The 24725-nt window shown below is 36.0% G+C and overlaps 3 protein-coding genes across 5 annotated transcripts; 2 read left to right on the plus strand and 1 right to left on the minus strand.

Annotated features, from left to right (window-relative positions):
* The first annotated feature begins 8210 nt into the window (after positions 1–8210).
* LOC103485547 (syntaxin-81) lies at positions 8211–12741 on the plus strand. Of its 3 annotated transcripts, XM_008443205.3 has the most exons (9): positions 8211–8622; positions 8917–8992; positions 9888–9981; positions 10250–10333; positions 10542–10646; positions 11084–11227; positions 11658–11897; positions 12186–12317; positions 12508–12741. In XM_008443205.3, exons 3-9 carry the CDS (start codon positions 9904–9906, stop codon positions 12649–12651), a joined length of 927 nt encoding a protein of 308 aa, XP_008441427.1. In that variant the 5' UTR covers positions 8211–8622; positions 8917–8992; positions 9888–9903; the 3' UTR covers positions 12652–12741. The 3 variants fall into 3 exon arrangements, with proteins under 3 accessions (XP_008441427.1, XP_008441428.1, XP_050938557.1); XM_008443206.3 differs by lacking the exon at positions 8917–8992 and having other exon boundaries at positions 8219–8622; XM_051082600.1 differs by lacking the exons at positions 8211–8622; positions 8917–8992; positions 9888–9981 and having other exon boundaries at positions 10250–10361.
* On the minus strand, positions 12725–15687 carry LOC103485718 (O-fucosyltransferase 19-like). The gene is made up of 8 exons (XM_008443416.3): positions 15242–15687; positions 15080–15152; positions 14870–14940; positions 14701–14789; positions 14478–14610; positions 14174–14406; positions 13607–14083; positions 12725–13273 (listed from the first exon to the last, which is right to left on the minus strand). Exons 1-8 carry the CDS (start codon positions 15602–15604, stop codon positions 13042–13044), a joined length of 1671 nt encoding a protein of 556 aa, XP_008441638.2. The 5' UTR covers positions 15605–15687; the 3' UTR covers positions 12725–13041.
* A 3877-nt stretch (positions 15688–19564) lies between these two features.
* On the plus strand, positions 19565–24677 carry LOC103485548 (probable sugar phosphate/phosphate translocator At3g11320). Its single transcript, XM_017043900.2, has 6 exons — positions 19565–19773; positions 19881–20074; positions 21507–21980; positions 22638–22741; positions 22857–23085; positions 24104–24677. The coding sequence occupies exons 1-6, from the start codon at positions 19722–19724 to the stop codon at positions 24254–24256; spliced, it is 1206 nt and encodes a 401-aa protein (XP_016899389.2). The 5' UTR covers positions 19565–19721; the 3' UTR covers positions 24257–24677.
* Positions 24678–24725: the final 48 nt, after the last annotated feature.

Below are 24725 nucleotides of genomic sequence, written 5' to 3' on the forward strand. Positions count from 1 at the left end.
TTAGAAGTCACTGCACGTCATGCTGTCAGTAGTAGAAGTCGATAACTATGCATCTTCTAAAGAAGTCGACAATTCAAAAGAAATTAAGCAAAGGACTTCTGTCTTTGATCGTATCAAGTCTTCAACTACTCGATCTTCAATCTTTCAAAGATTGAGTATGGCCACAATAGAAGAAGAAAACCAATGTCCAACCTACTTCTACTCGAACTTCAGCTTTCAAAAGGCTAAGTATCTCCACATCGAAGAAAAATCGACTTTCAACATCTACTTTTGATCGTCTAAAGATGACAAACAATCAACAACAAAGAGAGATGAAAATTTTGAAGACAAAGCTATTTCATGAAGAAAACAATGACGACGGTAAGATTAATAGTGGTGTCCCATTACGCATGAAGAGGAAGCTATCTGTTGACATAAGTACATAAGGCTCCCTGACAGTGAAGCCAAGACTTATTATATTCACCAATTCTACAAACGAAGAGGATGAAAAAATCCTTAATGAAAATATGAGCTACTAAATATGCAAAACTCCTTATCGCAAGAGTCTAAACTGCATGGTGCTCCTAACCCACAAGAGCTTAAAAGGTGAACGACAAAAAAAAATTGAACTACATTATGACTTGATCCCTATGTTATAAAAAAAAGGTATGTAGGTAGCTTAAAGTTCACTTTAAGTTCAGTCGCACGCAAAAAAAAATTATTGATGATGTAAGCGCGTAGTAAAGGATGCGTAAACAATACAAAATGAAATTCAAGAGTAGTCACACCAGAATAAGAACATTCTCATTACCATTCAACAAATTCTTGCATTTACAAGAATACAACTAAAGAAAAAAAAAGAATGGGGGCAAAAGGGAAAAAATTAAAGCTTCCACTTGAAGTTCTTAAATTATTTGCGTGTAGCGTCCAGGCTCTTATGAACCGTAGCTAGGGCCTCGATGACTTATTTGGTAACAATAGAGATGTTTAATTGTCTACCTTCTTAAGGTACGACTTCACCTCTTCTCCAAAATGTTTACCAGCGAACTCTACTCCTCTCCGATATGTTACAGATGAGGATATTCCCATGTGTTGCGATCGAGAGGATCTTCATCTTCATCTTCTCACATGTGTTGCAGTTGGGAGGATCTACATCTTCATCTCCTTACATGTGTTGCAGTCGATAGAATCATCATCTCAAATATGTTACAGCCGAGAATGTTTTCGTCTCAAGTATGTTGCAGCCGATAAGGTCATCGTCTCAAATATGTTGCAGCTGAGAAGATTCCCATCTCAAATATGTTGCAATTGAGAAGAATGTCATCTCAAATATGTTTCAGCTGAGAAGACCTTCATCTCCAATAGGTTGCAGCAGAGAAGATTGTCATTTCAATATGTTACAGTCAAGAAGATCTTCATCTCCAATAGGTTGCAGATGAAAAGATCATCATCTCAAATATGTTGCCGTCGAGAAGATTGTCATCTCAAATATGTTGCAACCAAAAAGATTTTCATCTCAAATATGTTGCAATCGAGAAGATCGTCATCTCAAATATGTCGCAACTGAGAAGATCTTCATCTGTAATAGGTTGCAGCAGAGAAGATCGTCATCTCATTATGTTACAATCGAGAAGATCTCCATCTCTAATATGTTGCAGCCGAAAAGATCGTCATCTCAAATATGTTGTAGCTGAGAAGGCCGTCACCTTTAATATGTTACATCGGGAGGATCATCATCTCCAATATTGACCATTGAGGGGTTCATTCATCTCCAATATGTTGTAGTTTTTAAGCATGATGATGATAGTACATCTCGACCTCCAACTCTCTAAATGATGATGGTGCAACTTTGAGAGGATGACGACGATGGGGAAGCTCTACCTTCGCCTCTCCAATAAGATGATGATGGTGCAACTCCGCCTCTACCTATCTAAGAAGACGATGTTGATGAAGCAGTAGGGCGTTATGATAGAGTTGTATTGTCTATCACTAACAAACCCTAAGAAGCAACAGGGCGTCATGATAGAGTTGCATCGTCTATCATGAACAAACCCTAAGAAGCAGCATGGCATCATGATAAATTTGCATCGTCTATCACGAACAAACCCTAAGAAGTAGCATGGCGTCATGATAGAGTTGCATCGTCTATCATGAACAAACCCTAAGAAGCAGCAGGGCGTCATGATAGAGTTGCATCGTCTATCATGATCAAACCCCAGACGTTGAGCTGTCCGGAGCGAAGGAGAAATTGAGAACCCATTGAAGAGAATTCCAGAGGGGCGCTGCTGCGTTGCAAAGGAGGAACATGTGAGGGTCGATTTCATTTTCTTTGTTGCAAAGAACACACCAATTTGGTTGAAAAAGAGTATTCGACTATCTTCTTTGGATAACCTCCATTGTATTAACCCCTTTGTGAATCAGGGACCACATGAAGAACTTGATCTTCATAGGGATGCTTGTTTTCCTGATACTATTTAACAGTTTGGCATGAGGATCTATAGGGGCTTGATCGTGCTGACTCAAAATGACCCTTTTTGCGGAGACGATAGAGAACATCTTGTTGGTCTCAAGAACCCAAGTAGGCTTACTCGAACCTCTATTGTCCCTTGGGATAGGAAGGTTCTCCTTAATTTTAGACCAAAGGCTTCTTTCTCTCATTCAACTCTCTTCTGAATTTAATTAACCAAGAATTCTCATTTGTGTTCACGCTTCCTTGACTGAAACGTCTTTGCCGAGGGTAAGAGCAAAAAGCCTAGGAAAGGCAGTAGAGAGACAACCTTCTTGATTCCAGTTGGAATTCCAGAAGGAAATTTGGTCTCCATTGTTTATTTCCCAATTTTAGTTGTTTTTGAACCACTCAATGTTTTTTATGATAGATCTCCACAGAGCTTTGGGGGAGCTAAAAGGACCATTGGAAGGAATGTCTCCAATGTGCTTATCTTTGTATTTAGATTGAATTAGTTTTCTCCAAAAAGCAGTAGGTTCCATATAAAATCTCCAAAGCCATTTTGTTAGAAGGGCTTGATTAGTCTCTTGAAGCTTTGGAATTCCCAGACCTCCTTCCTCTTTTGGCTTTGTCACTTTTGTCCAATTGACTAAATGGGAGCCTTTTAACCCGCTGCTGTCTTTCCAGAGAAATTTTCTCCATAATTTTTCTATATTTTTGTGCGTAAAAGAGGGAGCTTGAAAAACAGAGAGCTGATAGATGGGTAAACTGCTGAGGGTAGATTTGATTAGAGTAAGTTTACCTCATTTGGATATGTGCGCGTACTTCCAATTGTTGAGCTTCTTTTGAATCTTATCTTCAATGTTTCCCCAAAAAGACTTAGAATTTGGATTGCCACCAAGGGGCACTCCCAAATAGGAGAGGGGGGACGTTTGACAAGAAATGCCCCAAGAAGAAGTACATTCTTTGGCTCTGTTCAGAGGGACATTAACAGGGAAAAAAGTTGATTTGGTCAAATTGATCTTGAGACCCAAAGCTTTTTCAAAGAGAGATAAAGCCATTCTAAGGTTTTTAATAAAGTTGTCTTTGTCTTCGACAAAGAGAAGGATGTTGTCTGCAAAAAGGATATGAGATAGATTGCACTCATTATTGAGGGAGACTCCTTTGATGGATCCATGCTCTTCTAAATGATTTAGGAGCCTACTCAGATAATTCATAGCTATAACAAAAAGAAAAGGTGAAAGAGGGTCACCTTGTCTAAGGCCCCTATTGGCCTTGATTCTGCCTTGTGGTCTGCCATTAACAATGATTGAGTAAGTAACGTTGCCAATACAACCTCTTATCCAATTTCTCCAAGAACTCGGGAAATTCTTTTTTTTTTAGCACGAAATCAATAAAATCCTAATTCAATTTGTCGAAAGCCTTCTCAATGTCAAGTTTCAGAATAAATCCCTTGGTCTTCTTGACTTTCCAATAGTCCAGGGCCTCATTAGCCATTAGGATAGCATCTGTAATTTGACGATTTTTGACAAAGGCTAATTGATTGCCAGAGATAGTTTCAATGAGGAATTGCTTTGATTTGTTTGCCAAGGATTTGGCAATTGTCTTGTAGATGGAAGTAGTGAAGCTAATTGGCCTGAAATCTTTAGGCAGATAGTAGTCTTTCTTTTTTGCAATCAATGCAATGTAGGTGTTGTTCATATTCTTGTTGATAACACCTTTTTCAAAGAAATCCTTAAAGATTTCCATAATGTCCATTTTGAGTAGAGGCCAAAAGGTTTTGAAGAAGGCTAGAGGAAAACCGTCGGGGCCAGGAGCTTTCTTTCCTTCAAAGGAATTGATCACATCTTTAATCTCTTCTTCTTTGAAGGGGCACAAAGATGGGGGCAATCTGCGAAGTCAATGGGGTGCCAATCAAGATTGTCTAGGAATAAATTCTCCATTTATTGTTGCCTTTGTATATGGAAGAAAAGAACTTATTGAAGGTGCTTGAGATGTTGTTATTCGTGTTCTGAGCTGAGCCATCTTCATCTAAAATTTTGTGGATGAAATTTCTTTTCTGTCTAGTCGAGCAAATTCTATGAAATGAGAGTTTTCATCTCCCTCCTTAAGTCAGAGCTTTTTTGCTCTTTGATACCAGAATTGAGATTTTTTTAGGGATAATTGACTGAGATCATTTTTCAGAGAAAGTCTGCGGTTACTCTCCTCCTATGTTAGGAAAGAGTCTATTTCCTTCTTGTCAATGCTATCCACTTCTTTAATTAAATCTTCTTTGGTTGATTTGAGGGAGTGAAGCTTTTCATTTTGCCAAGGCTTGATAAAATTAGCAAGAGACTTCAGCTTTTGGATGAAGGAAAACCCAGGGTGGCCACTTTGATTGGAGTCTGTCCACCATCTTTCCATATTTCGTTTGAATTCTAGGTCATTTAAGACAATTTTATTTAGCCTGAACGGAGCAGGACCCCAGCTAAGGGTAGAGTCTTCGCATATCAAAGGGAAGTGATCTGAAGTAGTTTTGGTGGTATGGGGCTTGAACGAATCCTCCCAACTTGTATTGTAGAGAAAACTATCAATGCGGGAGAACACAAGAGGATTTCTTATATTGGACCAGGTGAATTTGTTGTTTGTGAGAGGTGGGTCTATCAGGAGGTTGTTGGACATAAAGTTATTCAACATCTTAGTGCTGTAGGAAGAGGAAGAGGAGACAGTTATTTTCCTCTATCATTCTAATTACATTGAAATCTCCCCCTATAATCCAAGGAAAGGAATTGAGGTGTTGTAAATTTTGAAGATCCAACCAGAAATTAATTCTTTCCCTTCTTTTAACTGGACCATATAGAGCAGTTAGCCATCAGGAAGTGTTGTTGTTGTGCAGGAAATTTGCTGAGATGTTGAAAGCCCCTCCCTCCTCACTTAATAAAGTATGAATTTGGGCATCCCACAAAATTAAAATACCCCCAGAGTTTCCTACTGCATTTTTAACTACCCAATTGATGCTATTGGAAGGCCAAAGGGATTTTATGATTCTCTTGTTAGTATGTTTAAGTTTAGGTTCAGTAAGAATCACAAAATCAGGGTAAAAGGAAATTATTCTACTTTTTATAATGGCTCTTTTGGAAGGGGAGCCTAAACCTCTGGTGTTCCAAGTAAGGATTTTCATTTTACAATGGATGTCCCCGGGGCCCCTTCCCCCTTTGATCTCAACCCAATTCCCATTTGACTCATCGTTACATTTGTTGAAGTTGTTGCATCATGATTATCGTTGTCTGCGGATAGCTTCAAACCATTCTCCTTTAGCCAGAACACAAGTTTCATTTTGAAAGCTTCAGAAACAGATTCTTTTTCCTTTTTTTTCCTTCTTTCTGTAGTAGTGTCTTCTTCTATGAGTGTGTTTAGTTTTCCTATATTCACCTTCAAAAGAGGAGTTTATTTTTTCTGATGCTGGCATCTTCATTTCTGGAGTTTTGGGAGCAACCTCAGTGTTGGTTATGTCGATTACTTCTGCATTGTCAAAGCTGTGGTGATCTTCAGTGGGTTTGTTCGGATCTAGCATGGGCAGATCTCCAAGATCAAACCGTTAGGGAGAGGCATTTTTTAACTGCATCCAGCTCATGTGCCACTATTTGTATTGGTTGAACATTCAAATCTTCTTTGTTTTGATTGACTTTAATCTTGTAGTGCATGGATGTAGATTTCTTTTTTATACTTCTCTCTCTGCTGACTTTTTGTTTTTTCTCAGGGGAGTTCAATGATGGAGAATGATTGCTTGGAGCAGTTTCCGGATTGAAGAAGTTTGTTTTGTTGCTTGAAGAATTAAATGAGACCTTTCTCTTGGACTTTTCATTAATAAATGTTGAATCAGATTGAGGAGGAATGTAAACTTTTCTTTTTCCTTTATTCAATAAGCCATCATTTGAGATCATTGAGAAGATCCTTTACCTTGATTTATTGTCCGTTGTATGCAAATTGTTATCATTAGAAGCTTCTTCATTAAAAGTTTTTATAGACGTGGCAATTCTGTCAGATCTAATAACAACCGATTTTAATGCAGTTGTCTTCTCCGGAATACTGCTTTTGCAGCTGCCAGAATTGGAGGGAAGATAGTCCAACGAGATGGCTTCCATTCCATCGAAGAAAAATTGCTCTGATACAAGGTTGAATTCATCGGAGGTCGCTGCAGCTTGTCTCTTGAAGGTACCATGAAGTTGAACATTTCTTTCCATTAGCCATTTACCTTCTGAATGTGTAACTGCATGAATGTTAAATTTGTTCCCTTCTTTGTCGAAAATTTTGATATTAGCTGGAAGAAAACCTGAGTAGTTGTATTTGATCTTTAATTTTTCTTTTATCAGATTTTTGCCTATTTTGGTCTACTCAGCCACTTTAGTCAATCCTCCACAGACTTTGCCTATTTGTTGAAAAGTCTGCATATTCCATATGTGCAAAGGAATTCCTTTGAAGGTTGTCCAGCCTCCATAGCTTGGAATAAGTTTTGGAGTGGCGTGGATGTCGTGGGACCATTTTTCGAATCTAACAAAGTATTTACCGATAGTTGACCAGCCTTTGTTTTGACAAAGTAGATTGGCAAGAATGATAGATTTGAAGTTTACTAAGGCCTTCTCAGCATGGAATGCGATGTAAGTGAAAGCTTCCTCTGTTTGTTTCTTCATATTATGCATAATAATTTTTTGCCAGTCGTCATGAAAGAAACGTTTCACTATCATCCCAGAATTTTCTAATGAAACATAGTAGAATATCTCTGGATAACTTTTACCTGAGGAGTAACTTGAGTCACTTGATCTTCCTTTACATACTGCTTTTGCATATGATCGCTTGTGATAGTCGATTGGGGGGGATGCGATACTCCGGGCTGCTGCTTGGTAAAAAGGTTGGTCTCGTTTTTGCTTCCACTTCCACTTTCGGAGTGATCATTCATAAGAATGAAACCCAACCACTTTTTTCAGGACCTTCTGGGACCAGAATGCATGATTTTCAATTTTTGTGGTCAACTCTGAAGATTTGAGCTATGCAGCCTTTTCCATTTTTGGTCTTCTTGATCCAAATGCATTGTTTAGAGTCTTTGGTTTCTAAGAAGAAATGGTTGGAGCTTGGAGTTGCTATCAACGATTTAAGCGTGCTTCTTATCCAATCTAAAGCCTTTGGTGAGACTTCAATGGAGAAAGCTTTGTGGGATCCTATTTCACTTAGCCAATAATGGGTGGTTTTTGAATATTTGTCGAGATGAATGACAAATTCTTTTCATTCAATCTTGCATGATCTAGGGAGGGATTTGAAGTAGGCCATTTTTGGAAGGTTGAATAATATTGAAAAAGATAGGAAGCAGGTGAATTAATGTGGTAAAAGCTGATGCAAAATAGTACCTTTTAATAGTAGTAAAAAGGATAGTTTTGGTATAAATGCAGTGGTTGTTCTCAGGTAGGAATGAATTAATGAAGGGAGCCACCACTTTGATATGTTAAAGCAAGAGTCTCTGCAACTTCCGACAATGATAGGCACAGTTGCATTAGAGAGGGGGGTTTGGAAAGAGGTGAGAGAACAAATAGCTTACCATCCTTGTCTTGTATCTATCTTTATTATGTTGATTTAATTAAATATTATTTACTTGCCTAAAATTCAATTGAGCTAAAAATAAACTTAATTTAGCCCACCCAAATCCATGTGATTGACCCATGCTTCATGGGTCGGGTTGTTTATTTTGAAGTGAGGGGCAATTTGGTCTTTTTATATTATTATATAATTTTTTTAGTAAATAAAGATAAAAGGAGTCTTTTTCTTCGCGGTAAGTCACACGTCTCTCTCAAACTTCTCTCCCTCTCCTTCGTACTGACGCCGATGCCTCGTTCTGCCGCCGCCGATCGTCGAGCCACCACGATTCTTCCCGGATCTGTCGTCAAGCCCAGCCGTCGTCGGCTGTTCGTCGTGCGCCAGCCTATTTGCGGCTGTTGACTTCCAGCCACCAGATTTGTTGAGCCACGCACCGACCAACCGCAGCCCAGCCATCAAGCACCACGCCGGTTGCTGCTCCTCGTCCCGCTGCGCCACCCTCTGCCACCGCTAGCCTCGCTGAATCTGGAAGTTGAGGTCAGTCTCGGACTGTCTGATTGAAGAGTAGCGGTGCCGTTTAGTTGCTGTTCAGCGGGTTCGGGTTTTCGTCAAGATTTTGGTATTTAATAAAGGTTAGATTTATTAAAATTTTAAATAGAGTTTGGGTAAGGATTTGCTTATGTTAGTTGAATTTCTGGAAGAGTTTCGACTGCCCATTGAGGTTCGACATAATTTTTGCAATACCCATTAACTTACGTTTAGATGTGGAATATTTGGGAGATTTTAGCTGCGGTTCGAATCCGTTCTTCATTCAAATCAACCACTTAGAATAACATCTTGATGGTTTGGGTTGTCTTTTTGGTGATTTTGAATACCCATTATGTTTAGACTTGAGTTTAACATTACCAGTTACTTTTCGATGCTAGATTCGAGTTTTAGAAGAGTTTGAGCTGCTGTCCAGCCATCCGAAAGGTTGAAATTAGGCCTTTTGGCACGACTTGGGTAAGATTCTAAGATTTATGGAGTGGTATTGAGTATCTATCTAATTTTGGCTATGATATTGAATAGCCCATAGTGTTGGATGATAGATTTCGAAGTTTGATAGTAGTTATGGTACTGGACATTTAGGTTTAGATTACTTTGTTAAGTTCTTGGAAAGTTTGGAGTAATTTCGTTGAGTTTTTCTAGAGTTCTTGAATGTCCATTAAGTCTAAGTGTTAAAATTGAATTATCCATGATACCTGAGTCCTAGAGTTGAATGTTAATGGTGGAAAATGGACTTTCCATTAACTTTAGAGTTCACTTGGGTATTACTTCTATAAGCTTTGAAACATAAAAGGTTTTAAGTACTAAATTTGAATTTAGAAAGCCGTTAATTTGCGGTTACGGCGATTGTGACAAGGTATCAGTAAGGTTTTAGGTAAATTTAATGAGTTCTCTCATAGTCCTTAAATACCCATTTAGTTTTAGCATGAACTTGATGTTACCCATAATGTTTGAATGGAAAATTGAAGACTTTAGAGAACTATGAAGCATTGTTCACCGCATTTAAGATCGTTTAGGACAAGTGTGGGTGATCTCTTAAGTTATTGACTTGTTAGTTTGATGTTGAGTTTGTTAAATGATCTAAATCTCTCACATTATTGATATTGTGACTTAGAGCATATTAGTATAAAAGACCCATTAAGTTTACACTAAGTTTGGATACTCATCTCGTTAAGAGTTTAATGTGAAGTTTAAGGTCTAAGGGTGGAATGTTTAGCCTAGACTAAAGCATGTAGGGAAAAGCTCAATTTAACACTTGGAAGAGATTAATTGAGATGAAAGTTCTCACAAATATTTCTTTTATATTCATTCAAGTAGTTCGTGGTTTCTTAACTTATTAATATGGTTTCAGCTTCCTTGAGAAGGGAATGGCAAAGTTCAGGGATAGAACTGAAGATTTCAAAGATGTTGTGCGGCACTGTGCTATTTCGTTAGGGTATAATGAGGTTTGTATGCTTTCTTTAAAGTATATAGTTCAATGCTTGTTGATGTGAAATTTGGACTATGTATTTCTGGTGAAAGATTTTAGCTTGTTTAGCATGAGAGGCATGGATTACAATTGTTTTATCTGTCCTAGTTCATTGAAGATGTCTTACTAACATCAACCATGAGTGTAGCTTGTGTGCTGCCACAACAAGAAACTCTTGTTATCAGTTACTAATGTTTTAGTGTTTCTCTTGAGACATCCTGATTTTAAGTACATTGATTTTTCAGTCCAAGTTGGCAGCTATTATGGCATCTTTCATCATTCAGAAACCTCGGCAAAGGTCACCTTTCATCAAAGCTGCCCTGAAAACGGTAGAACTATCAATATTGAAGTGTTTTGGTATTCCTTTTTTCTCTCTTGAGAACTTAGTTGCATCTTAAACTTATTTCTTTTCAAGGTTTATTTCATGAGTTACGACTTCCCAATGTGTGAAAAAGATTTGTTCAGACACTAGTGAAACAGAAAACATAAATGTACATGCAACCATCTTGTTTGACTTTTTTACTTGTCTTGAATCAGCTTGAAAGCATTGGTGCTCTTGAAGAGTTCATGTTGAAACATCAGAAGGATTATGTAGACATGTATCGGACGACAGATCAAGAGAGAGACAATATTGAACATGAGGTGAGCTATCCATCTACTTGGGAGATCTCTAAGTACGATATAAAAATACCACTCATCCAGTCTATATGGAAATAATAAGATTGCAAAAACTTGTGTCTAAAAATAATAATTTCTCGAAGTAGAGTGATAGTTTATTTTAATCATGGACACACTTTGTTCTGTGGATTAGCTTAGTTATAATTCATTTGGTATTATTTTCATGAAGGTAGAAGTGCTCCGACAATTTTTCCTTCCCATTTTATCTTCCCACACATACGTTTTCCTTTATTGGTTAGCATTTCTCTAATAAAATAATTTTCATTCTTGACACATTGTGATGTCAATGGCTTAATATGAACTTCACTGAATTTTGTTTTGAATACTTTATTGTCTGTATGTATTTCCATAAAGTAATGTAGAATATGTAAATATGTAACTTATAACTGTACTGTAAGCAGGTAGCTGCCTTCATCAAAGCATGCCAAGAACAACTTGATATCCTAAAAAACAGCATTAACGAGGATGATGCACATTCCAAGGGATGGCTTGGTCCTAGGACTGATGATTCTAATGCTGATACCATTGCACACAAACATGGGGTGGTGAGTGTTGTCTTTCTGTTATTATTTACTAGTTTATTTCACTTGTGCTAGCTTGCACACTTCTCCAAACTACTTACCCTACTTGAGGAGGAACTGAGTCACTGAATTTTCTTGCCCCGTCTACAATTCAAATTAATTTGAAATTGTTTGCCCCATTACGTTCTCTACTCTCATTCTTCTACCCGCTTAGACTCTATGAATTAAATATTTAGCATTGGCATTCTCCATATTTCTTATAAATTCCCAAGTCCTGGCCTCCTTCAAGGCTGTCACTGTTGGTTGGATTGTCATTTCTTGAAAAGAGGTTGTTAGTTTTCATCTTTCCCGAATGTAGATAGTAGGGACAACCTTTTAGTGAAAGACTTTGCATATGTTGTTTTAGAGGTATTGCTTTTTTTTACCTTTTGAAGTCTCCTTCGTTTGATTTCAGGTTCTAATTTTGAGTGAGAAACTCCATTCAGTAACATCACAATTTGATAAGCTAAGAGCCATTCGGTTTCAAGATATCATAAGCAAAGCAGTACCAAGAAGAAAACTGAACCAAGTAAATAAACCACGTTCTGCCAATACCACTGAGTATAGTAACACAGAGCTGAGAGAACCTGATAATTTTGAGCATCAACCTGTCCGAGCCCAACAACTGTTAGATGATGAAACTCGTGCACTTCAGGTATTTGAAATATGTAGGCAAAACAAATGTTGATGATAGTTATATCACTTATTTATTTGATAAAAAATAATTTTATCAATGGAATGAAATAATCCAAAGTGGTCCAAAAGGGGTCAGCATGGGATTGCAAAAGATGTCTCCAATTTGCAAAAAAGGGAATTTAAACTATATCGATTAAAGGGATGTGAAAGATTTTGGAAAAGTTGTTATATCATTTGTTTGTCGAATCCAGCTTTCTTTGTGAAGGGTAAAAGTTGTGAACTTGGCTGTTTTCTTCCAAATTTGTAGGTTGAGTTGACTAGTCTTCTTGACGCAGTCCAAGAAACAGAAACTAAGATGGTAGAGATGTCTGCTCTAAATCACCTTATGTCTACACACGTTTTGCAGCAAGCACAACAAATTGAATATCTTTATGAACAGGTCAGCATTTCTAACTCAGTTCGTTTTCTCTTCACATTATCTTGTTTTCTCTTCCTATTATCTCTAAACTCTCAACGGTTATTGCAATTCCTTTTTAATTCGCTCATAATCAAATTAAGTTGAGCACTATTCTTGTTTCTTATAAGTGCTAAACTACCTGTTTGCTTTCTTTTCTTAACTTACTAATTAGGCTGTTGAAGCTACGAAGAATGTCGAGCTTGGTAATAAAGAACTTACCCAAGCAATTCAGCGGAATAGCAGCAGCAGAACCTTCCTTCTGCTTTTTCTATTTGTGCTCACTTTTTCAATTCTCTTTCTTGATTGGTACAGTTGATGGGATCGGTTGTTGTATCACATTTATGTTATACATTCATATAAAAAAAAAAAAAAAAAAAAGAGGAAATCACTGATGGAATTTAGATCACATTTTTGTTACTGCGAATTTTCTCTTTCATATCCAAACTCAAATAGTTACAATGTAAGTGGACTCCTAAAAAAATATCTTCTGTTTCTTTTTGGGGATCGTATAACTATCATCCGTGAAGAAACTAATCTACTCGAAGTCTGGCTTTTCATTTCCCAGTTATACTACAGGAGCGAACCATCTGCCACTTCAATTTCTCGAAGTTCCCTGCATTCATTTGTAGTTGCTGAAGCATGAGGTTTTCCTGACCAAGTGTACCAAATCATTGTCTTTCCGTGTATGACCATGTGATTTTCAGTCTCAAGACTTCCTTCCCTTCTTCGAAATATGCCTCTCTCCATCAGACTTGTGGCAGATGCAACCAGGATACGGATTAGCATAGAAGTTCTCCTCCAGTTTTGAAGATTTCCCAGGGCGTCTGGGATATGGTAATCCCGTTCTTTCTTTATGTAATTCGTTAACTTTAGAAGAAAACTCTTCCCAGCTTAACACACCACTGTCCAATTGGTCTATCAAATTCACAAAGTTTGTCCTGAAAATAGAAGATAGCGTCAGATAGCGCCAAAAGCTCTTTTCTAATTCATTTTTTCTTGTAGTTTCATTGAGTTGAAATTATTGCTCCTGTCGATTGATATTCTCTAGCTGTCAGATTCCTTTTAAGAACTTGAGATCAAGTTACTTTTGGACTTTTGCTTTGGCGACTATACCTACTGTGAAAGATCTCACGGAACTACTAGTAAAGGAGAACTGGCTCAATTGACAGGATTTAGTTGATTTAGGATTTTAGTATTCTCATTTAGTATTTGTTTCTTCCTACCATATTTTAAACTTTGTTTGGATTTAGACTATTGATCTATCTCTATACCTGTCAGGGCTTATAGTTTTTCGAAACCCTTCAAATCTCCTGTGACCTTGGACAGCTTTAGCCATGTTCCCGTCATAGGTGTAAACAAAAACATCACTCTCTACTGCTACAACATAGTCTAAAGCAGCCAACTGGTTCTGATATTGTTTCATATGCTGCAATTCCTCTTTGGTTGCCAAAGATGAATGCGTGAAGATATTTGGATACTTATCTTTTAGCGGCGTAATCCCATTCTTGCTGTAAATCTTGCCAGCAACAATGTAGATATTTGTATCGGTAGGATACCCCATTGCCTCAAGAAAGACAGCTACCTCTCTTGGTGTCATGGGACATTCCCCTAGTAGTCTTTGCTGGGTAGCATTTATGTCTTTAACTTTCCAGTGTCTTACGTGAAACCTTAGGTCCATCAGCTGTTCATCTTCCTCTTCAGTAAGGTTGTGACTGCAGCCTGTGAACGCCAACATGTCCTTTTCATATCTACAATCAAATATATTTGCTATTAGGAACATATTGAACTTTTGGAGGATTCGTCTCGGTAGCTGTAGCCAGCTTGTGTCTTTTTCTTACCTCAAGTGCAAAGCTAAATAAGGTTTACCATTACTTCTGAGTCTTTCAACTAGCTTGTTTCCAAGCTGTTCTATATTGTTATTGAACCTTAAAGCTTCATACATTGCTCGGCATCGTAGTTTCTGTATCGGTTCTGCGATACCGTTGTTGGCTAATCGAGAATCTGTGTGGGTTAAGCGGAGGACTTTATGTTGTTTCAACAAGGATGCCATATGTACTCTATAATATCGAGGCTGCATATTTCAACACTTTAGAAAGACATTTTTTTTTTAACTGAGAGGGAGAGAGTGAAAGAATATGTCACCTTGGACCAAGAAACTGGTGCAGTATCAAAGGGCTGGATGCTTTCAAGTTTTGAGGGAAGAGACTCTAATACATGAACTTCATCCCTCAAGACTTCAATGAAGTTTTGCCAATCGAAGATATCTTTAAAATCACTGTGGAAAATGTCATTCTTATAATTAAATAACTCAAAATAGTTTTTATCCTATGATTATAAGTAGCTCAAAAAAGCTAACGAAAACGACCTCGGGTCGGTCCAAAAGGATTTGTGATCCAAAGAAGGAAGAACAAGAGTTGCATTCATGAGTTTTGCTATGGCAACCAAGTCACTTATCTGCATGTAGTTATGATTAAGCAAACAAACTAACAATCAAAACGTATTCATTTTGAATTGGAAATGAAAACAAAACAGACCCCAGTTTTCATCTGATTCAATCCACCATTGGCTCGAGCAAGAAGGTAGCCTTTTGTTTCATCGTCACTCCCTGTTATTAACCCATAACAAATACTTAAAATGCGACTGTGTCGTAATGAATATGTTCAAAAGAATACTTAATGATAAATTTAACTAAAAGAAGAAAAATGAGATGACTTCGTTCTCTATCTGTGGATATCTCTACTTACATGGTTCGTTCTTTGTTACATTAATGCATTTGTAATAGTCTTCACTTTCTGGTTCCTTCCATATCTCTGAAGCCTAACTACCGTAAACCAATAGTAAAACTTTAGACTACAACAAAAACATTAGGCAACAATTATTGGAAGGGCGTGGCAAAATATTCTAACCTGAAGTTTTGTGTGGATTGTTTTAACAAGATCAGCAGAAACATCCTGTTCTTGGCTCAAAGCATTATTTGTTTGGTACGTAGTCTTTTGAGGAACAACAATGAAATTAGCAGCACGATCTCCACTTTGATCCTTCCCCGTCACAACCCCCATTTCGTCATAAGAATTAAGCAACATGAACTTAACAAACAAAGATATGGTTGAAAAGGCCAAAAGCATCAAGCAGCCAACTGCATAAAATCCTGGCCGCCGCAAGTGTGGATGAACATGACGGCGGAAGGACGTGACGTGTTTAACGACATCGACACCGCCAAGTTTCTCACCATCCTCGTGATCGAATTCAAGCACCCTTCTTCTCGTCATGAATTGACAGAGGCTTCTTCAGGTTGAATCTTCCCTGTGCATGAAATTTGGCTTAGAGGCTGGACATGTCAAAAAAATATAGAACAAAAAATATGGTTATAAAATGGAAGAGAAAAGGATTTGACGGTTTATTTTTATTTTTATTTTTTCTTTTCTATTTTAGTAATTATTATTTTTTTGAATGGTAGTTTTAATGGTTGTGGGGGAATAATGGGAACCGAACTTTGAGGAATAACAAAGGCTTTTGAGTTGCTGATGATCATCCCATGTTTCCACCATATTTTTTTTTTCATTTTTAGATTTTTTTTAAGTCTTTTTTTTTTTTTTTTGTTCTTGAATTTCTCTTAGGATTTAATTAGTAATTCATTATTATGTACAATTCAACACTTTTGCCTTTTGCTAAATGTGATCTCTTCTAATTATGGATATTTAATGGTCGGTAGAATTTTAATTCCTCTCCTAGCTTCAAAGAAACTAAAAAAAAAAAATCACTTGTGCTTTTAATAAGCCTAATTTTAAGCAGTTGATTGAAAATTTTGGAAGTTTAAATAGTTGATTGAAAATTTTGGAGTGTTTTGTTTGAATTGTATATATAGAAATATAAGTTACAGCAACTTGAATCATAATAATATTTCTCGTCTATAAGTTTGTGGATATAAAAGAACTTAATTGTCACAATGAGTTAAAAACGAGTTCGATAAAAAATGTTCTTGATTTGTATTTAAAAGACATATGGTGGGTGGTTATAAAAAAGACAGTGGGAGATATCTAAGCTCATATTAAATATACAAGCAACTTTTTATTCTTAGATATTCCAACGAATAAATTCTAGTAAATATTTATGAATAAGGAAAAAAGCTCAAAGACAATGTAGTGTAGTCCTAAGGAAATTAGATGGAGAAATTAGCTACATATTAGGTTAAAAAGTAGACTAATATTTGTGAAATACATCCAAAATTTTCGTCCACAAAATTTCTAAATCATATAAAAGGTGGTTACGATCATTTTGCGATTACATATTATTCACCAAAAGAATTGTGATTATTAGTTGAGTATATATAAATTTAACAAGGTCTTAAATAGATTAAGTTGGGTAGTTATGAAGGTTGATCCTAGTCAAGTAGCATCAAATGACATCTTATACATATAAAACTTTTGGAGTTCATCAAGTTAAGGTATTTCTGTAGCATAAAGTAATTGTATACTATCAAATCCTTCATAGGGAAATATAAATCAAATGAAGTTAAAAAAAAAATGCTGCAAAAGATGGGTCAACTGGAAAACTTTTTATTGATGCTTACTTTGATGTCGACTTTACATTCATTAAACGAAAGAGCCGTTTGAAATTATTTTTTTAAAAAATCAGTTGTTTTTCATTTACAATAGTTTTTCAAGGAATCTAGAAGTAAAACTTCCAAAGGAAGAAATGACTAAACTAAAAAAACTAAAGAAAGTGGGAAAAGACAACAAAATTGGATTTAGTTATGTTTAACTCAAGTCTTTGGTGCCAAATATAAGTGTAGAAAATTTCAAAATCAGACCGTTCCATTTTGGATACCTCTTGTAAGTTGTGAGTAAGGAGATCCAAAAACTGGCATGTTCTTCTCTACAACACATTCCATAATTGAATCTATTGTTTGTTTCGATCTTTTCGTTTTTTTACATGATGAAAATGCGTTATGGATCGAAGTAGAATGAGGATATGTTGAAATTAGAGTCTGTTAAGTTCATGGTGTATAGCATTCCACTTTGTTCTTGAACACCCTAGATATGGGTTTATCAGATTAACATTCTGAAATCACTAAATTAAAGTCCAAAACCAAAATGATGAAGCATGAAAGGTAGAAAAAGATTAAGGTATTTAATCATGCTTATTTCGTTCCAAGCTTCTTGTCATTTCAAATTTTGTGTCAGACTAATGGTTTGATTCTTATATAATCTTTCATAGCATTTATATTTAATCCTCTTAAAATGGAGAATAAAAATACTTTCAAGTGTTTAATTTTCCGATTGGATTGAGAGTCTAGATAATTGATTAAACTGGAAAGAAACTGAAGTTACCGTTAGTATAAGTCCTAATTTGTGTTTGAGTTGAGAATGAATAATTGGGGTTTAGGTCGAAGGACATCTCTGATTATGGTTTAAATGTTTGAATACCAATGTGTTGTGGGTTTACAAGGGCAAATCGAAGAAGAATAAGAGGAGACCCCATATGAATAGGCTTAGGGTAGCTATGTAAGTCCCAAATTCCCAATCACTTAAAATGGAGTGAAAGGTGGTAATTGTGAAGGACTTAGGAGTAGTAACAACAATGATGTGAACGAGAGAGTCCAGTTCGAACTAAGATCATATTGAAGGTAGAAGATAATCAAGTAATTTGAGATACTTGGACCATCGTTTCTTGAGATAACTTAAACTCTATGCCAAAGATTCTAGAAATCAAACATTTTGATAAAATATCAATATTTACATATATTTTTGTAAGTTACAAAATTGATAAAATCTGATTAATAATTATGTCTTATTTTTTCCAAACTAAGTTATGGAGGTAAGTTATGGTGGATATTACTGTTAGTATTTCTGTTGGTAGTGGAGTAATTAGATATAATTTTTATGGTTTATAATGTGGGAGATACTAGTAATATTTTATATCAATATATAATCCTTCTCAATTTAGGGATAAATTGACACGTCAAATGGATATTTCTATCCTTATTCTAAAACAACTAAATCAGTTTATAGCTTCCTCATTTTCCATCCTCTCTTATAGCCAAATACTCTAAAAAATTTGTTAGCTAATTATTAATATATCCTTTGGTTTTGACAATCTAATATTATTCTTAGTTCCTCCCTGATGGCATCATCAGTGAACACTGTAGTTATTTCAATTGCGAAACAAGAGTCCGTCTTTTTGTGAGATCTTCGAATTGAGCAGTTGGGCTCCCTTTCAGTTGGAGATGGAATACTAGGAATCCTGATCTGTAGTCATCTTTTTATTTTTTTTTTAAAAAAAAAAACTTAATTCATTTATGCTGTTTGATCTTTTTAAGGTGCTTTGATATCCGTACGAAGTTCACTTAGAAAGAGTTGCCCGTTGTCATCGAGAATCGGCAAAGGAATTGTAGGAAAGTAGATCAGAAAAGATGAAGGTCAATTGGGTTTAGAACTTTAAGAAGACAGTTTGGTTGTCCATTTTCTAGCTTTTAGAGCGAGCGCAACAAACCTCCTTTTAGGAATTCTTGTTCTGTTTTTCATAGTCCTATGGACTTGGTTCTGTCTACTGCTTTCTGTTGGCAAAACTAAGCACCCTTTTAAACACTATAGTCTTTCTTACTTAGTCTGAAATTGGAAACATCTCTTGTACTCACTTTTAGGTGCTTTATTTCATTATGTCGATGAAGTGTTTCTTATCTAAAAAAAGGAAATTTCATAAAAAAGTATTGGAATCACTTCAATCTAAAATAAGTCTACCATGTTTAAGAGTAAGGTGACTTTTCCATTTTTCAAATTGTTTTTGCTTGTCCTCTTTCTTCAGATTTAACAATGAGTTGTGCTAGTATATAACTAGGTCTGTTACAACCCAAGGGGATTGGAGTGTCTTGGTCATACCCTTCACAAGGATAACAGCTCAAATGATTTATATTTATAAAGTGTAAGTATAACTTAAAGGTTAGAATATTTTAGTTATCTCATCTAAAAAGTCTCAGATTCCAATTCATCTGCCTTCCTGCTATGCAATGTTCATAACAGGAAAAAGAACACAAATTGTGAAGCCAAGGAAAAGAGTTCTTGTCTTCCTTTCAATTAATTACCAAACCATCCAAACTCCAAAAGACTGGCTCCCACTTCGAACCTGTCGAGAAATGTTGCCTAAATTCATCCTGATATTGTTAGTTTATGTGGCGGGTCCACCGTTCCCTCCATAATCCTTGTCGTCTTTATTGCCACATTATATTGAATATTCCATAGGATTTTGTGATACTCTCAGTTCTCCTCGTTGCAAATTCCCTTTCAAGTCTCCATTAAAATCACCCTATTGAAAACGTATACGGTCACACGGCCGATGGTTCAACTTTTTTTCAAGCTTCAATTCCAAAACTTGTCCTAATTTCAACAGATGACACAGATCTTAATCTTTTCACCATCTCCAATACTTTCCCCTTTCAATGGTATCCTCCATAATTTCTGTTTCTAGGGCCATTGTGTCTTGATCCTCTGTTTCTCTTTGGTATTTAATATGTATATTTGTTAGTCATTTTTATTTTGGGTGTTACAGAGCGAGAGCAGAGATGGAGGGAAAAGGTTATTTGTTGTTCAAGACAACATGTGTGGGATGAATCATTGCTTCAAAGCAATGGTGGGTTTAGAAAATTTAGAGCTTCCAATTCAACAGCAGGAAGTTATGGCGGATCTGCTGAGATATCTAAAGGTCAACCGCTGCCATGGATTTCCACATGGCCAAACAAACAGGTGAGTAACTTACAATTTGCAGCAACCCCCAACCTTTCTCTCTTCGTAATTTCAAATGATCCTTATTTAACTTTTTTTTTTTTTGTTTCCTCACCATTACGTTTCTCAGATGCTGATGCCTTTTAGTAAGGTCAACTCCAAATTTTGCATATCCCACGTTCTTGTCAATTAAGTTTGCAATTACTTTTTAAGTTTTTATAACTTGTTGAAAGACCCACAAAACAAGAAGAAGAAAACTTTATGCTATGGATTTTATCAAATTATAAAAAAAAAATGAATATTGATGTTTTCCGGTGTGTTTATATATACTGACTTTTGAAAAAATTATCCATCCATTTCGCTATGTCTAACGTTACATTCGAAGAAGAATAAGGATATGAAAAAAATTAATCAAAAACATACTCGTAACTTCACTTAACCATGATATCACCAAAAGGCCATTTGATCTTTTTCTTAAAGAAGGAGCCATATAACATTTTGGGTCTTTAAAATGGATAACTCGATCAAATTTTCCATGTTATTAGTTGTTTTTTTAGAAGTCTATATTTTAGTTGCACTTTTTTTTTTTTAAAATGCTTTTGATTATTTAAGTAAAGTAATCAATGGTAGAACCACACTCACAAGCAATGACTTCAATGGTGGAGTTTTGGACATAAAATAATGGTAGATATAGCTTTTGATCTCAATAAGTGCTGAATTTATATTAATAGACATAGAGGAAAAATATTTATAAATATGACAAAATTTCATATTATAAATATTATTGGTATCTATCAATAGACATGAATATAAATAAAATTGTAAATAATAAATATTTTAGTTCATATTTGTTTTATTACATTTATAATTACACCTTAGTTGTTGTGTTGTTTGAGGTCAATAATTCAAATAGGTAGGAGTGAATGAGAAAATTAATATAAAAGGTGTGACTTAACTAAAACAATAAATTAATATGAAAGACTAACAAACTTAAGGTAATGACATAAATAAATATATAAAAAGAGAAATAGGAAAAGAGTAAGTTACGGTCACAATCTCAACGCATTTTCCCATGCTTTAAAAACTCTCTCACTTTGTGACGAGAGAGAGAGTGAGCGAGAGATTTGCAGAAGAGAGAGAGAAAGAGTGATTCCTCATCGGTCTGGTCATCCTCAAAACTCCACCTTTACACCATTTTAACGCTGCTTCCATTTCTTTCTGTTTCTTTCTTTCTCCTTTAACGCTTTCTTTCTACTTCACTTTTCTCTTTATTATTTCGAACAAACTCCCTCACTCTTAACCCCCATTCTCTATTGATCCATTCCTCTCATACATTCCAATGCCCAGATCCCACCATCACCATCACCATCACCATCACCATCACCATCACCATCTTCTTCTTCTCCTTCTTCACTTAAATTAATCCTCCATTTTTCTTTGATTTTATTTACAGACTCAGCCTTTTCATCAATACCCACCTCCCAAAATGAAGGGTACGAGTCGTTTCTTCACGATCGGCCTTGTTGCCGCTTGGTACTCCTCCAACATTGGGGTTCTCTTGCTCAACAAGTATTTGCTCTCCAACTATGGTTTCAAGTACCCGATCTTCCTCACCATGTGCCACATGACCGCTTGTTCTTTGCTCAGCTACATTGCAATTGCTTGGTTGAAGCTTGTTCCTCTCCAGACTATTCGATCTCGCGTTCAATTCTTTAAGATCTCTGCACTCAGCTTTATCTTCTGCATCTCTGTTGTCTTTGGTAACATTTCGCTTCGTTATCTTCCCGTTTCTTTCAACCAAGCTATTGGAGCCACCACCCCCTTTTTCACCGCTGTTTTTGCTTACCTGATGACCTTGAAGAGGGAGGCTTGGCTCACTTACGTCACGCTCATTCCTGTCGTCACTGGTGTTATCATTGCCAGCGGGGTATGAACTCTTCTTTTTCTTTATTTTCCCACCAATTTCTTTCTTATTCTTTGCTTGCCTAATTGCTGTGTCCTGTTTTATTACTTTCAATTATGGCGTTCTTTATGAGGAATTTAATGCTCTTATTCCTTTTGTTTGACTTGAAATTGGTAGTTTCAACGGTGAAACAGTTCCTGTACCTACCATTTGTTGTGCTCTTTGCACTATACCCAAAGATGTAAGTATGTAATCCGGAGTGGAAGTAGATGATTTAAGTTCCACGTTTTACAATTTTGCCTGGGTATATCGTTATGGGAGTGGAAGTAGATGATTTATGTTCCATATTTTACAATTTTGCCTGGGATATCGTTATGGGAGTGGAAAACTACTATTTCGACATGGGGTTTCGGTTATCATATATTTGGACTTGAGCTGAGATTGTTTCTTACTTAGCATTGTATGAGTTTAATGAAGATTCCTAGTTTTTTGTTTGTTTGTTGGATAAGGGTAGATATAATTGATTCTCCGTGTGTGTTTGTGTTCATTTAATCAGTCTTAACAGTGTTAAGTTTCTCGATTTCTTATCTGGTTTCATTTTGTTCTATTGTATTGTCAATATAGTATGAAAATGACGAGAGCACATGCTTTGTCTCTTACATTTTATTATCATGGCAACAGGGTGAACCGAGCTTTCATCTATTTGGGTTTCTGATATGTGTTGCAGCTACCGCTGCAAGGGCTCTAAAATCTGTACTTCAAGGAATTTTGCTTTCTGCAGATGGGTATGACTTTCTTAAATTTTACTCTTCTATTTAATATCATTGTAGTTCTTTTTTCTTTTTCAAATGGTAAATTTCTAACATCTAATGTTTCTATACGGCCTTTGATCTTATACAGAGAGAAGCTGAATTCCATGAATCTTCTTTTGTATATGGCTCCTATGGCTGTTGTTTTCTTGCTTCCTGCAACACTTATCATGGAACATAATGTGGTTGGTATCACCCTAGCACTTGCTAGAGATGATATCAAGATCATCTGGTACCTTCTTTTCAATTCGTCGCTAGCATATTTTGTAAACCTGACCAACTTTCTGGTCACGAAACACACCAGTGCGCTGACCCTTCAGGTATATTTCCATTTTTGTTGTGTGCTTATGCTTTGCTACTGTTCATAATATGCCTGGATTTAAGTTAATTTATATAGAATCATATCTTTAAAAAAGAAGGAACTTGTTCACGGCCTTTCTGTATTCTTGGTTGATTTGAGATTGACTGCATTGTCAAATAATAATAATAAATAATAATAATAATAATAAATAAAAAGAATTTGCACAGTTGAAGTGAAACATGATTATTCAGGTTCCTTGTGAATGGGCAAAGGGTTTTACTTATAAATTTATAGATTGTGATGAATTTAACTACTCACTATATTCGTAATACTTTTTTGTGTATGGGGCTCCCTCCCTCTGATCGTAAAATTTGAAATCAAGATCTTCTGCTTAATAAATTAAAAGCACAACTAGATAAAGAGAGTAGTAAATTTAACCATTTGAGATATTTATCAAGTCTTTATTTTGATTAGTTGTTTGTATTCGGGCAACTGTCCTAGTTTTATCCTATTGCTGAGGCAGGCCCCAGATGGTTTTCAATTGTTCATCTGTAGGGAGTTATTTTTTTATATCGAATGAAGGGGGAACTTATTCTGATTTCCTCTTATACTCACCTACTTTCTAATGACCTAGCGTGGGTAAAAGGATTACACCTGTAGGGATCAACCTCCAGATTCTTTGAACTTTGATCTTTAGTTTGAGAGTTTTGTTAGAGCCTACAGTTTTTAAAGGCCTTGACATGTTCGTAACCCTAATATTTAACTTAGTAGGTAATCATTATCTAATGATTAGAACTACAAGTATCCAACCAGAATTAACTTTATGATCATATCTTTGTAGCTTCAAGTCAAGCTTTGAAATATCCCATTTTTCTGCCAATTATATGACAAATAAAATGCTAAAGGGCTATGCGTTTTTTTGCAGCAAATTCCATGTCATTTTTTAGAAAAATACAGATGTCCTATCAATGTCAGGTACACACATGTACCTTCAGAATGTTCTCTAAGAATTCTCATTTCTTTTCTGTCTCTTTCAGGTACTAGGAAATGCAAAAGGAGCTGTAGCTGTCGTTGTTTCCATTTTAATCTTTAGAAACCCTGTCTCTGTTACCGGAATGTTCGGTTATACACTCACAGTTATGGGAGTCATTCTCTACAGCGAAGCAAAGAAACGAGCAAATAAAAGTTGACCAAACCAAAACTCAAAGTGAGTTGCCATTGTTTGTTTTGTTTCCGAATCAAATGGGAAATCTACTTGCAGCAAAGGGCACCAAGTACTAGTGGTTGAATGCTTATTAGCAATTGGAGCCATAAAATTTTTGCTCTTTGTTTTTACGTTTGCCTTTTTTACTCAGAAGCATAGAAAAAAAAAAGGCTTCTTCTATATTGTATTAGCAACAAAGAGGGGAATAGTTTAGGAATAGAAAGTTAAAATAAGTGAGACAACATAAGTCTGTAACTCAGGTTGAGCGATGGAGGAATATTATCATTCTTTCAGGATCAGGGGAAGGCATTGTATAATTGGGTGGCTACACGGTCATTTTTCTATTAACATTTGTTATATTTGTTAATTAATGAAAAAAAAAAAACCATTAATAGCTCTGTTCTTAACATCACTCTCTTGCTGTCTCTCCCAGCCCCTCCTGCCAACGTTTTAGG

The sequence above is a fragment of the Cucumis melo genome, chromosome 3 (genome assembly GCF_025177605.1).
Source record: "Cucumis melo cultivar AY chromosome 3, USDA_Cmelo_AY_1.0, whole genome shotgun sequence".
Classification (NCBI taxonomy): domain Eukaryota; kingdom Viridiplantae; phylum Streptophyta; class Magnoliopsida; order Cucurbitales; family Cucurbitaceae; genus Cucumis; species Cucumis melo.

Bases quoted from the DNA above. Each gene is read 5' to 3' on its own strand.
- LOC103485547 (XM_008443205.3), top strand. From the start codon at position 9,904: ATGGCAAAGTTCAGGGATAGAACTGAAGATTTCAAAGATGTTGTGCGG. The intron at 10,334-10,541 runs GTAGAACTATCA...GTCTTGAATCAG, and splicing joins TCAAAGCTGCCCTGAAAACG to CTTGAAAGCATTGGTGCTCT. The intron at 10,647-11,083 runs GTGAGCTATCCA...TACTGTAAGCAG, and splicing joins GAGACAATATTGAACATGAG to GTAGCTGCCTTCATCAAAGC.
- LOC103485718 (XM_008443416.3), bottom strand. From the start codon at position 15,604: ATGACGAGAAGAAGGGTGCTTGAATTCGATCACGAGGATGGTGAGAAA. The intron at 14,941-15,079 runs GTAAGTAGAGAT...GGTTAATAACAG, and splicing joins TGTAACAAAGAACGAACCAT to GGAGTGACGATGAAACAAAA. The intron at 14,084-14,173 runs GTAAGAAAAAGA...ATTTGATTGTAG, and splicing joins TATTTAGCTTTGCACTTGAG to ATATGAAAAGGACATGTTGG.
- LOC103485548 (XM_017043900.2), top strand. From the start codon at position 19,722: ATGACACAGATCTTAATCTTTTCACCATCTCCAATACTTTCCCCTTTC. The intron at 20,075-21,506 runs GTGAGTAACTTA...TTTTATTTACAG, and splicing joins CCACATGGCCAAACAAACAG to ACTCAGCCTTTTCATCAATA. The intron at 23,086-24,103 runs GTATATTTCCAT...TGTCTCTTTCAG, and splicing joins CCAGTGCGCTGACCCTTCAG to GTACTAGGAAATGCAAAAGG.